Source organism: Scyliorhinus canicula, chromosome 22, assembly GCF_902713615.1.
Source record: "Scyliorhinus canicula chromosome 22, sScyCan1.1, whole genome shotgun sequence".
NCBI lineage: Eukaryota > Metazoa > Chordata > Chondrichthyes > Carcharhiniformes > Scyliorhinidae > Scyliorhinus > Scyliorhinus canicula.
The window spans coordinates 19,755,451-19,768,869 of record NC_052167.1 but is presented as its reverse complement, the minus strand read 5'-3'; the positions used below and the strand labels follow the sequence as shown (position 1 = coordinate 19,768,869).

At 49.6% G+C, this 13,419-nt stretch overlaps 1 protein-coding gene across 1 annotated transcript in view; it reads right to left on the bottom strand.

Annotated features, from left to right (window-relative positions):
• The window catches only part of ptpn20 (protein tyrosine phosphatase non-receptor type 20), a 364,145-nt gene that overhangs the window by 301,330 nt on the left and 49,396 nt on the right, over positions 1-13,419 (bottom strand). The window contains exon 3 of the mRNA XM_038782830.1: positions 12,025-12,185. Coding sequence (XP_038638758.1) covers positions 12,025-12,185 — 161 coding nt within the window. The remainder of the gene's footprint in view (positions 1-12,024; positions 12,186-13,419) is intronic.

Below are 13,419 nucleotides of genomic sequence, written 5' to 3'. Positions count from 1 at the left end.
CGCTACACTTCTCCACCTGGAATAGGTGGAACGGTTTTGGTTCCCTTATCTAGCGAAAGATAGACTGGCATTGGACGCAGTCCAGAGAAGGTTGACTAGGTTGATCCCGGGTATGGAGGGATTTTCTGATGAGGAGAGGTTGAGTAGGTTGGGCCTGTGCTCATTGGAGTTTAGAAGAATGAGAGGCGACCTATTGAGACATATCGGATTCCCGGGGGGTTTGACAGGGTCGATGCTGAGAGGTTGTTTCCCCTTGTGGGAGAGTCTAGGACCAGAGGGCATCATCTCAGAGTGAGGGAGTCGCCCATTTAAGACAGAGATGAGGAATTTCTTCTCTCAGAGGGGAGTGAATCTGTGGAATTCCTTACCGCAGAGAGCTGTAGAGGCCGGGTCGTTAAGTATGTTCAAGGCTGAGAGAGACAGATTGTTAATCAGTGAGAGAATGGAGGGTTATGGGGATAAGATGGGAAAGTGTTGAGGCTTATTGCATCAAATCAGCCATGATCTTATTGAATGGCAGAGCAGACTCGATGGACTGAATGGCCTACATCTTATGGTCTAATAGCCTAAGTTAGGAGCAGCAGCAGACCAGTCGGCCCCTCGAGCCTGCTCTGCTATTCAATAAGTTAATCGCTGATATGATTTGAACCTCAGCTCTGCTTCCTTTCGGAGGGTTGGTGCAGACTCGATGGGCCGAATGGCCTCCTTCTGCACCGTAGAGATTCCATGATTCTGTTAATCAAGATTCTGTCTTGGGGCAGCACGGTGGCTCAGTGGGTTAGCCCTGTAGCCTCACGGCGCCGAGGTCCCAGGTTCGATCCCGGCTCTGGGTCACTGTCCGTGTGGAGTTTGCACATTCTCCCCGTGTTTGCGCGGGTTTCGCCCCCACAACCCAAAGATGTGCAGGCTAGGTGGATTGGCCATGCTAAATTGCCCCTTAATTGGAAAAAATGAATAGGGTACTCTAAATTAAAAAAAAATTTTAAATCAAGATTCTGTCTTGAAGGAATTCAAGAACTCTCGTTGAATGATGGAACAGATTCAGACCACATCAGTATGGAGCCGGCATCTTTGGAAGGAGAGTAGAAGAGAGAAAATAAAAACTGGGAGGCAAAATTGTGAATTCGTACATGAAACTTGATAGAATCAGTGTTAACACAGTTGCTGGTTCACAGAGTAAAACTATTTATAATTTGGCACCAATTGCTCATGAATTTGCAATTCCATTCTCATGTAATCTTCTCTTCCTTAATAGCTTTTCAATTTTATTTCAATTTGGCTTTTTACTGAAACGTTTCTGTATGTACCTTCACTCCTTCCTAAACCCTGAAACCGAATCACATCAGTGTTTAGCATGGAAAGGAACATCATATTGACCCCACCCCTGCCCCACCCCACCCAATTCCTTCCCACAGCCCCACATTAGTTTTTTTTCTCACGGCTGTTATGATTATGTTTGGGCGGTACAGTGGCGCAGTGGTTAGCACTGCTGCCTCACGGAGCCAAGGTCTCCAGATCGATCCCGGCCCCGGATCACTGTCCGTGTGGAGTTTGCACATTCTCCCCGTGTCTGCGTGGGGACTCGCCCCCACGACCCAAAGATGTGGAGGATTAGTGGATTGGCCACGCTAAATTGCCCCTTAATTGGGGAAAATAAAAATTGGGAACTTAAAGTTGATAAAAAAAACAATTGATTGCGTCTGTGTCTGGCACATCACAGTGCCTTCCATATCACAGCTCCTCTTGGGCAGCTACCGTGGGCAGCACGGTAGCATGGTGGTTAGCATAAATGCTTCACAGCTCCAGGGTCCCAGGTTCGATTCCCGGCTGGGCCACTGTCTGTGCGGAGTCTGCACGTCCTCCCCATGTGTGCGTGGGTTTCCTCCGGGTGCTCCGGTTTCCTCCCACAGTCCAAAGATGTGCGGGTTAGGTGGATTGGCCATGCTAAATTGCCCGTAGTGTCCTAAAAAGTAAGGTTGGGGGGGGTTGTTGGGTTACGGGTATAGGGTGGATACGTGGGTTTGAGTAGGGTGATCATGGCTCGGCGCAACATCGAGGGCCGAAGGGCATGTGCTGTGCTGTACTGTTCTATGTTCTTCAGGTGAAGCTGGAATAATAATAATAATATAATAATCTTCATTAGTGTCACAAGTAGGCTCACATTAACACTGCAATGAAGTTACTGTGAAAAGCCCCCAGTCGCCACACTCCGGCGCCTGTTCGGGTACACAGAGGGAGAATTCAGAATGTCTAATTCACCCAACAGCACGTCTTTCGGGACTTGTGGGAGGAAACCGGAGCACCCGGAGGAAACCCACGCAGACACGGGGAGGATGTGCAGACTCCGCACAAACGGTGACCCAAGCCGGGAATCGAACCCGGGACCCTGGCGCTGTGAAGCAACGGTGCTAACCACTGTGCTACCGAATAGTCCTTGCGATCATCTGTCGTGAAGGAAATCTCCTCTCCTGGTTAACCAAACCTTGTGCGTGTTTCGGCCGTATGGCGGTGGCCGTGCTACCGTAGGTGAGTGACATTTTCACCTTGCGGCCCAGGGCAGTTCATGCAAGAGTCGGGCAGAACAATCTGAGGCAGGTGGGCATATCGATCATTGTTCCTGCACCGCGTCAGGGGATCCGGTACACTCCAGCCATCTCCTGGATGGCGGTGTTGTGGTTTCTGCCCGCACTGCATTTAAGGCTGGCAGAGATTTTCAATCCACCAAGATGGTTATTGGATTGGGTGGGGCTGGCAGGAAGATCTGTTTTAAGCCATTGAGTTGGGTTGGGTGGGGCAGTTTTCCCAATTCCTCGTTCGGTGTAGAAGACGAGGGGTGCGATTCTGCTGGAATCGGCGGGGCGGGCAATTCCGGTGCGAAGGAGTGGCGTGAACCACACCAATCCTCTGCACCTTCAGGGGCTAGGTTGGCGCCGGAGAGGTATGCACCGTGCCGGCTGGCGCGGAAGGGACTTGGAGCCATGCCAACCGCCCCCCCCCCCCCCCCCCCCCCTCTATTATAATACTAAAATTGGGTGAGCTGCAAATCCAACATTCTTCTCCGTTTCCCAATGGTTTGGAGCAACAACTCCAAGCTGACACCACCTTTGAAGCCACAAATGAGCTACTTGCAGAAGGGGAAATGCGACAATCAGCTTCGGGACCACTGAGCTATAGAATGCAATAACGTCGGCACGACTTGTCACTTACGATTGCTATCCAGTGGCCGATTTTGGAAAGCGCGGGCGCGGGGATGCTGTGTGAGGACAGAACAAAGAACAAAGAAAAGTACAGCACAGGAACAGGCCCTTCGGCCCTCCAAGCCCGTGCCGACCATGCTACCCATCTAAACTAAAATCTTCTACACTTCCTGGGTCCGTATCCCTCTATTCCCATCCTATTCATGTATTTGTCCAGATGCCCCTTAAATGTCACTATCGTAAAGATAGTGTTGGGTTTTGTCTGCAGAATGTGGCCTCATTCTCCACCTTGGATTGACCGTGGGGGAAGTGTTGAACGGACTGGCGGCACCAGTGGGTCAACACCTCCAGACCAAGAGAGTATGGCGGAATCAGAAGTTAAGGACTGCCGATTATAATACAGTCCCATCCTATAACCATATTTAAAAGCCCTATTTATGAATGGTTAAGAAATGTGAATTCAATCTGAGGTCATTGTCTCTATTGTCAAGGTGTATGGAACAATATGCAAATTAATATGGGGATTACAGTGAAAAGCATGTTCGAAACAAAGGCTGAACAGTCATAGCTTTAAAGTGAAGGGGAAAGAGCCCCGTTAATCAGCATTCATTAACTCTTGGATTTAATCAGCGTACATAAATTCAGCTGAATCCAAATAAATACATTCTTTCTTTTTTAAATCTTGCAAAGAAACATTATCTGCCTGTGGATTCTGTCTGGAGCAGACCTCTGATTAAAATGGGCTATTTTCATTTCACCGCAGTGCATTGTGCCCCATTCCTTCATAACCCATTTTGTCATTCATTCCCGCATACAATCCAGGCCAGGACAATATGATACACTGAACATAAGCAGATGTAGTAAGCCCTCATTATCGAAAGGTGCCTGGGAGGCTGCCAGATCCTCCGTTATAATGAGAGCTACTTTATAAGCAAGGTGCATTCATTTCAGCTCTCCTGGTCCATTATGCCAGCTCATTAGCCTGGGTGAAACTCTTCGATTTACACACAATTCCAGTGGTATGAAGGGGCTTGCGGCATAGTAGGTAGCCGTACATTTATTTGTTGCCATTGGCAACCTCCCTCCTTACCAGACGAGTGCAACTTTCCACCCCAAAGAAGGAATTGCCAATAAAGCATATTGCCATTAAAATCCGTACGCTCTCCACGCTTCGAAGCAAGCAAAGGCAGATGGAGCTGTGTCGATTCATTTCTTTAAAAAGGAACTGGGATATCTAGCCATTGGGATGGACGAATATCGTAGAGGTTTGCTTGGTCACCTGTAATCACGCAGCCTTTAATCAGCAGCGTCTCTTCAAATGTAGCCATGATGTGGAGATGCCGGCGTTGGACTGGGGTGAGCACAGTAAGAAGTCTTACAACACCAGGTTAAAGTCCAACAGGTTTGTTTCAAACAGTGTTTGAAACAAACCTGTTGGACTTTAACCTGGTGTTGTAAGACTTCTTACTGTCTTCAAATGTGAGGAAGATTCATTTGAGAGTAAACGGTACTTAATCGAAAGTTCGTTTCGTCGCGCCTCTGTGAAGTGTCTCAGGATATGTTAAAGTTGCGACGGTAGGAGTGGAACGACAGCATTTTATTAACCAATGCTTTCTCGCGTTTCACACGATCTGGAGCAGTGTCATCTACAGGTGGGGAAATGACCAAGAACATTGACCAGTTGGCCGTGTGAACATAGATTAAAGCGCTCCAGAGCAGTTACACCAGCCGGTGGTGGGTTCAGCTCTCCTTCCGTGTGCCGTGCTTTATTGAATTGAATTAACCCGATCACTTCCAGGCAGGTTCTGGAAGAACACAAACACGAAAGATGCTGGATTGTCAAAATGGCATTAACGTCCTTCAAGGAAAGGGAATCTGCCAGCCCAATCTCGTCTGGCCTACAGAGGATTCGACTCCCACGTGACGTGGGAATATCACAGCCATAAATCGTAACCAACATATCGCTGCTATGCGACACTCTATGCAGTGACCCAGCAAGCTACTTACTGCAAAAAAGAACATGGATATCATACCGTTATTTGTATAATAAAAATGACCTGGCCATTGGGCGAAGATCAAACTTAAAAAGGAAGATTACGATAGGAAGCCTTGCGGCGAGGTGGTCATGTGCCGAACTTTGAGCCAACAGCCCAGGGTTCAAGACCCACCTGGGACTTCATGGAGATGGAAGGTGTGTTCATAATGTGGCCAATCACGTTGACTGCCAGCTTGTAAATCAATGGTGGGCAAGCGGCCATCCATCTGGGTTCTGAGTGCGGCCCCACACGGCACTTTGTTGACCGTTGCCCATGCGCAGAGTTGCCACATTCCACTGGTTTCCGTCTGTGTCGTTTTTTTTTCCTACCGGAATGACTGAAATGATTTGCACGTAAAGCGAGGGCGAGTGAGGTGCGGCGTGCGCTGATTGCTCACAACATTGACTGTGAGAGCCGTGCGCTCCCTCTGCGTCCATTAGTGTAAATATTTATTTTGCTTTTTATCACTTGAAATTGATGACAGTTAGAATAGAACAGTACAGCACAGAACAGGCCCTTCGGCCCTCGATGTTGTGCCGAACAATGATCACCCTACTTAAACCCACGTAACCCGTATACCCATAGCCCAACAATCCCCCCATTAACCTTACACTACGGGCAATTTAGCATGGCCAATCCACCTAACCCGCACATCTTTGGACTGTGGGAGGAAACCGGAGCACCCGGAGGAAACCCACGCAGACACGGGGAGGACGTGCAGACTCCACACAGACAGTGACCCAGCTGGGAATCGAACCTGGGACCCTGGAGCTGTGAAGCATTGATGCTAACCACCATGCTACCGTGAGGCCCTATTAATAAGTGAGTTCTATTAATAAATGAACGATTAAGCATTTTCTATAGCCCGTTATGAAATATTCGGTGTTTATGGAATGTATTTAATCGTATTCAAGGGTCATAGTTAGTGAACAAGCCCAATATCAACCTTGAGACCCAACCTGCTAGATAGTGCCCCCCTGGCCACCCCCCACCAGTCCTCCCAGCCCTCGTCGAACCCCCCCCCCTCCCCCCCCCCCCCCCCACCCAGCCAGCAGCACAGCTCCCGCCTGACTGTGGCGGGGCTGTACACAGTCCGCAGCCGCCACGCCAGGGTCCCGCATGGAGGTGGTGGAGCGTGCGCAACCTGCGCAAAACAGGCGCCGCCCCCGATTCGGTCGTAAAAATGGATTCTCCGCCCGATCTCCGATTACGAAATCGGCGTTGGCAAGCGAAGAATCTTGCCCAGCACCTTTGTATGGGGTGTGGGTTGGAGACAGGGCGACAAGAATGAAGCCTCGGCAAATCAAATCTTATCAAACTGGAAGTTCCTGCTTTTGGACTACAATCAAATGCTTCTTTAAAAACGTGCCTGGAATCCAATCGCCACAATCACTTTTATTTCATGTCATTGAGGCACTTTACAATTGGTCACACCCAATCGGTCAGGTCTGCCAGTAAACAAAACACAGCAAGGGATTATTCTACCTCATATTTGTGCTAATTCCTGATTTATTACCATCTTTTAATCCTGCTCAATCAAATATGTTTATTTTGAGATTTATCAGGTGCCGATTAATCAGAATTAGCCCTTCGTCTACCGGAAATATAATGATAGGTCGGACTCTGTAGCAGGCCGCTGGCTGGCTCTAACTTCCACTTGATGTTGAACTGGTTTCAAAATTTCAGGCCTGGTGCTAAGGTATCCTTGAGCAAGCAAAACCTTAATGAGTGTTCGACAAATGAAGGCCCAACTTTGAGCGAGTTGTGTCCCCGAAAGATGTAACCAATGCTGGAAGAAGGTGACATTATCCTGAACCTCCACAGGTGGCAGCACTGTGCCAACAATCTATCTGACTGGACAGCCGCCATTTTGTTTGGGCAGAGTGAAGCTGATGTTTGTACAAGTCAGCAATACAGCTCCACAAAACTGGATCATTCCCAGTCTTGGAGAACAGTATTGTTTTTAAATTCTTTCATGGGATGTGAGTATTGCTGGCAAGGTCAGCATCTCTGTAATGACCTCCAATTAGCATTATTGGTTGGCCAATTGGAGTATGAGCTCCCTCAATGATAGCTCATTGAGGGGGCCCAAATAAGCACCTGTGTAGGCTTTGTGATCCAGTCTTAAGTTGACTGGAATGCTAGCAGCACTGTTGGAGCTGCTCTTGTATATAGCTATTGGCAATAAATATTGGTGTGGTGACGGGACTCCTGCCTCCTGTGGATTATTACAATCTCTAATTCCCCCTGTGAAGGTGGAGGTGAGCTGCCTTCTTGAACCGCTGCCGTCCATGCGGTGTAAGCGCTGTTGGGGAGGGAGTTTTGACCTGGCCACAGTGAAAGAACGGTTGATATAGTTCCAAATCAGGATGGGGGTGTGTGACTTGGACAGGTGCTTGCAGGTGGTGGAGTTCCCAAGCATCTGCTGTCCTTGTCCTTCTAGGTGGTAGACATCATGAGTTTGGAAGGTGCTGTCAAAGGGGCCTTGGTGAGTTGCCACTGCATCTTGTAGTTGTTCTCACTGCTGCCACTATGCACCAGTAGTGGGGGCAGTGAATGTTTAAGATGGTTGACAACATGTCCATCGAGTGGGCTTCTTTGTCCCGGATGGTGTTGAGCTTCTTGAGTGTTGTTGGAGCTGCACTCATCCAGGTAAGTGGAGAGTACTCAGTCACACTGCTGACTTGTACTCAGTAGATGGTGGACAGACTTTGAAGAGTCAAGAGGTGAGTTACTCACAGCAAAATTCCAAGCCTCTGGCCTAGCCATTGTATTTTTGGGGCTACTGCATATGGACTGGTATTTCTGGTATGGCAAAACCTGCCCCGCACTGTCGATCAGAGCAGAACAGCAAAGCAGCAAAATGGCTCAGGTTATTACAGAGCTGATGCACAATCAATGGACACGAAACGTAGATAAAGTCCGAATGATAGGCTTTAATACACAAGAAGTGTACCCAGCAGCAGACGTACAGAAGAATGGCAGGCTGCCGGGGAACACGGGTTCTTATACCCCGCCTCGTAGGCGGAGCTACCTGTGGTGAATGTGATTCATACTATATATAGTTGCCAATATCACTCCATGTATATGTGTTCGTTATCTACCCATTGTAAGTGCAGTTGCACTATCCGACCACCAGGGGGAGTCGCTCTGGGAGTACGCGAGAGTTTGTACTGGGCTCCTCACTTGGCTCCGCCCAGGACTCCTCCCCCTGGGACCGATGTATAAAGATCAGTGCCTTAAAGCCAGCCTGTCAGTTCACCTGAAGTTCAACGACGAATAGGCTGGCTCTATTGTAAGTGTATTAAAGCCTCTGTTCAGATCCAACTACACGTGTTCGCTGAATTGATGGTTCCATCACTACCTACCTCTCAGCCAATCGGCTGAGAGGCACATGGCATACCTGGGCCATTGGGCAGCGAGTCCTCTGCACCAATGGCAGCTCACACTTCCAAGTACCGTAATACCCCTGGTCATACTACCACAAGGGCTACCTTGCATGTATCATGAATTATTTAATGTTAATAGCTAGAACCCCCTGATCAGGTGGCACCTTTACAGAGCATAGATTAATACACTCAGAACTATCACATCCCAGTCCAGACACTTGAGTACAACATCTTGACTGACACTCCAGTGCAATACAGTAGTCCCCCTTTATAACGCGGGTGTTGGGGTCCAAGACAGCCACCCGCGTTGCAACCGAGCCGCGGATATCCACGATGGGGGTTTTAAATTTATTTAAAAATCTATGCTAGCGCTTCCCATTGAGAGTCTACGGGGGGGCGGGGGGAGAGGTCAGACCCCCGTAGACTCACAATGGGAAGCGCTAGCATAGATTTTTAAATAAATTTAAAACCCCCATCGTGGATCTAATTAAAACAGTGTCAATTTCAGCGGCCGGCTCACTTTGATCCGGAGAGGGAAGCTGCTCTCTCTCACTGAAACAATCAGCCGGCCGCTGAAATTGACACTGCCGGCTGCTCTCTCCCTCCAATCAGAAACATTAAAACTTAAAAGTTGGATTGGAGGGAGAGAGCAGCGGGCAGTGTCAATTTCAGCGGCCGGCTCACTTTGATCCGGAGAGGGAAGCTGCTCTCTCACTGAAACAATCAGCCGGCCGCTGAAATTGACACTGCCGGCTGCTCTCTCCCTCCAATCCAACTTTTAAGTTTTAATGTTTCTGATTGGAGGGAGAGAGCAGCCGGCAGTGTCAATTTCAGCGGCCGGCTGATTGTTTCAGTGAGAGAGCAGCTTTCCTCTCCGGATCAAAGTGAGCCGGCCGCTGAAATTGACACAACTGACAGTTGGGGTCCATAAGCCCCCCCGCGGTATATCGCAAACCGCGGTATTGCGGAGCGCGGTATAACGGGGGACTACTGTACTGAAGGAGTGCGGCACTGCCTTCTTGGATGAAGCATTAAACCAACGCCCTCACAGGGGAATGTGCAACGAGACTTGGGTGTCATCGTACACTAGTCGCTGAAGGTAAGCATGCAGGTGCAGCAGGGGGTAAAGAAGGCAAATGGTATGTTGGCCTTCAGTGAGGGAGGATTGGAACACTGGAGCAGGGGTGTCTTGCTGCAATTATACAGGGCCTCGGTGAGGCCACTCCTGGAGTATTGGGTGCAGTTTTGGTCTCCTTTTCTGAGGAAGGATGCTCTTGCTATAGAGGGAGAGCAGCGAAGGTTTACCAGACTGATTCCTGGGATGGCGGGAATGACGCACGAGGAGAGATTGTCTTGAGGGATCCACCCGATCTGTTTCAAAGAACTTATCTTCTCCCAGGTTTCCTGTCCCAATATTTGTCCCTCGGCCAACATCGCTGCGGCGGATTATCTGGTCATTATCACATGTCTATTTGTGGGATCTTGCTGTGTACAAATTATCCTCCGCGTTTCTTAATTGACTGCAAAATGTTTCGGGACCCCTGCAGTCGTGAATGGCGCTGTATGAAGGCAAGCCTTCCTTCATATTTCCTTTTCTTTCCAATTGAAAAGAGGAAAATAGACATCGCTGGTTTTCTAAACCAAAATGCTGTCAAAACGGAGCAAGTCCACCGAAAAAGACAAATAGATCGCTTGCCGTTTCGAGAATGGAAACTGAAAAACAAACAAGTCCTTGAAAAGACCCTCAGTCTCTAAGAGGCAGTTAACGTGTTCAGTGACCTTCCAATTGCTATTTGCAAAAGCACAAAGCTGGGCGATGACAGGCACCGTCACCTCAGTGAGAGGGTTGGGGGGATGGAGGAAGAAACGTTCAAAGCATAAAACAAAACGTGAAAACGGCTGCGGCAATGAAAGGTCACAGGGAACAGTGAAAAGCTGCGAAAATGGGAAAAATAAAAGTCGCCGTGAAATAAGATGGAAGAGTCCTGGGGCTTGGGCCTAATAGTTCATGTCAGGTCAGGCACAGGCAAGCATATAGGTACAGATTCCAGCTGGCCAGAATTGTGGTCTGACAAAGGGTCTACGGCAATGGTGGGCGACCTACAGCCTGGGCCCGGGGGGCAAGGTCACTCATGCGGCCAATCACTGGCCTCGGTTGCCCATCGACGGTCTATATCCTAATCAATAATCCCCTTCTCTCGGATACCAACAGCAATCCCCCATCCCCTCTGAAATGGAAGGAAAAAATAAGGAAGGAAAGTATGTTTTTAAACCGGCATTTGTATATAAACTCTGGGTGATCCAAAAGATTTTGCCGCCAATTAAGTATTTTGCGGTCACAGAGATTGCTAGCCAAAAAAAGACCGCGCTCTATCGCGCTCGCCTTCTATGTAGCCAACTTAGTGGTCACATCATACAGCAATCATGGAGTTGTTGGTTTACCATAGCAATCACTTTCCACCAGCCAGTTTACAACAGACGTGATATTCTGTCATGTGGAGAGGTGCAGCAGCCAATGAAATAATTTTCTTTCAGTGAGGGCGGCTGATGGATAAATATTGTGCAGGGTGCCCAACTGAGAGGGCAGACGGGGGCGGCCTGGATTCAACGTGGGGCCTCCGACAATCCCTCAGCACCGCACGGAAGTGACATCCAAGATGACGCTGGGCAACTTTCCAGTGTTGGATTTGAGCCCATAACCTTCTCACCCAACGTGACCACTGAGCCAAGTCTTGTGACCTGTTCCACGGTTAGCACCTCGCTGATAGGATTGGATTCCACCTACACCCCCCCTCCCACCTCCCCCCCCCCCCCCCCCCCCCCCCCCCCCGGCCCCTCCTTCCCCCCCAACCCGCCCCACATTTCAAGAAAGTAGAATCAATTTCAGGAGTTACAACATTAATTGGTCATGGTTCTCGAAGGTGTCATGGTTCTCGAAGGTGTCATGGTTCTCGAAGGTGTAATGGTTCTGGAAGGAGCTCTCCAGGCCTCACGTTTGATCATATCCGTATTCGGTAACACTGGGCACACTGGGCAATTGGTGGCTAAGGGTGTCCCCCGGGTCCATTGGTGACCCCGCCCCCACCAGGTCTGTCTGCCTCCCAGCCCATCTCGGGGTTTCCTGCTCCTGCTGACCTGTGAACCCCAGCACTTGCCCCCCCTCAAACCAAAAGGGCCGCCACAAAACCCACAACAATCCATCTCACCCCCACCCCCGCGCCACCCCCGCCCACCCCCACCAACAACCTACCTCAACATCTGGCACCAGTGAAGATAACCAGTGGTAACCGTGGTGAGTTGCGGCAGCGCATCTTGTAGATGGTACACGGGGCTGCCACTGTGCGTTGAGAGTCTGACAAAGTTCCGTCCGCTAAAGTAATCAATTAGAGGATTTCCACTGACCTTTTCTATCCCAAGCTGCGAACTCGAGCCTCTCCCCTGCAGCATTTCTGGTGCCGTGAAGGTGTAAATGTCGCCACCCGAGACATTGCTTCGAAAGGACAAGCTACCACTCGCTGACAGCAGCACTGACCATGGACAGATAATGTAGCTGAAGGGAGTTCCTGCAAAGCATATGCAGAAAACAAAAACAGCAATGAGATTTCTTTGAACGAAGTCACGCAGCCTTGTCAATCAGTGTCAACCAGAGGGGCTAAACCACTGGCTTTTAAACCAGGCCAAGGCAGGCCAGCAGCACGGTTCGATTCCCGTACCAGCCTCCCCGAACAGGCGCCGGAATGTGGCGACTAGGGGCTTTTCAGAGTAACTTCATTTGAAGCCTACTCGTGACAATAAGCGATTTTCATTTCATTTCATTTCAGTTACTGAGGCTGCACCACCAGAAAGATCTCTCCGTACACAGGGGCACTCAGTTTAGATAGGCTGGCAGACCTAAACTTTGAACTTTAAAAAATAATTGTATTCCAATTTTCCGGCTGGGATCTTTCGGTTTGTTCATTCTTATTTTTTTTCTTTTAGCAGGGAGGCTTTAATCATTCACATCTCAGCAACTAAGAGGGCAGCACGGTGGCCTAGTGGTTAGCCCTGCTGCCTCACGGCGCCGAGGTCCCAGGTTCGATCCCGGCTCTGGGTCACTGTCCGTGTGGGGTTTGCACATTCTCCCCGTGTTTGCGTGGCTCTCACCCCCACAACCCAAAGATGTGCAGGGTAGGTGGATTGGCCACGCTAAATTGCCCCTGAATTGGAAAATTTAATTGGGTACTCTAAATTTACTTTAAAAAAATTGTTCCTGATGGAGCAAATGTAAGCACCGCACCGAGCACTTTTGTTGAATAATTATATGGGCGACGGGAGAAAAAAGGTTGTTTGGCTGTGGAAGATGTCAAACGATGACACTCCAGCACGAAGCCCAGACCAGGCTGCCATCCCTAGCAGGTGCCTACTCCTCTCCAGCAGTTAGAACCATAGAATCATTGCATCCCTACAGGGCAGAGACAGGCCATTCGGCCCATCGAGTCCGCACCAACCTCCTGAAAGAACACCCCACCTAGGCCCACGCCCCCACCCTATCCCAGTAGCCCCACCTAAACTACCCACCCTTGGACACTAAGGAACAAATTATCACGGCCAATCCACCTGACCTGCACATCTTTGGACTGTGGGAGGAAACCGGAGCACCCGGAGGAAGCCCACACACACACGGGGAGGACGTGAAGACTCCGCACAGGCAGTGACCCAAACCACAAATCGAACCTGGGACCCTGGAGCTGTGAGGCAGCAGTGCTAATCACCGTGCTGCCCTACCTGTTGACGGGTGTGTGTGATACCGCGCCACAG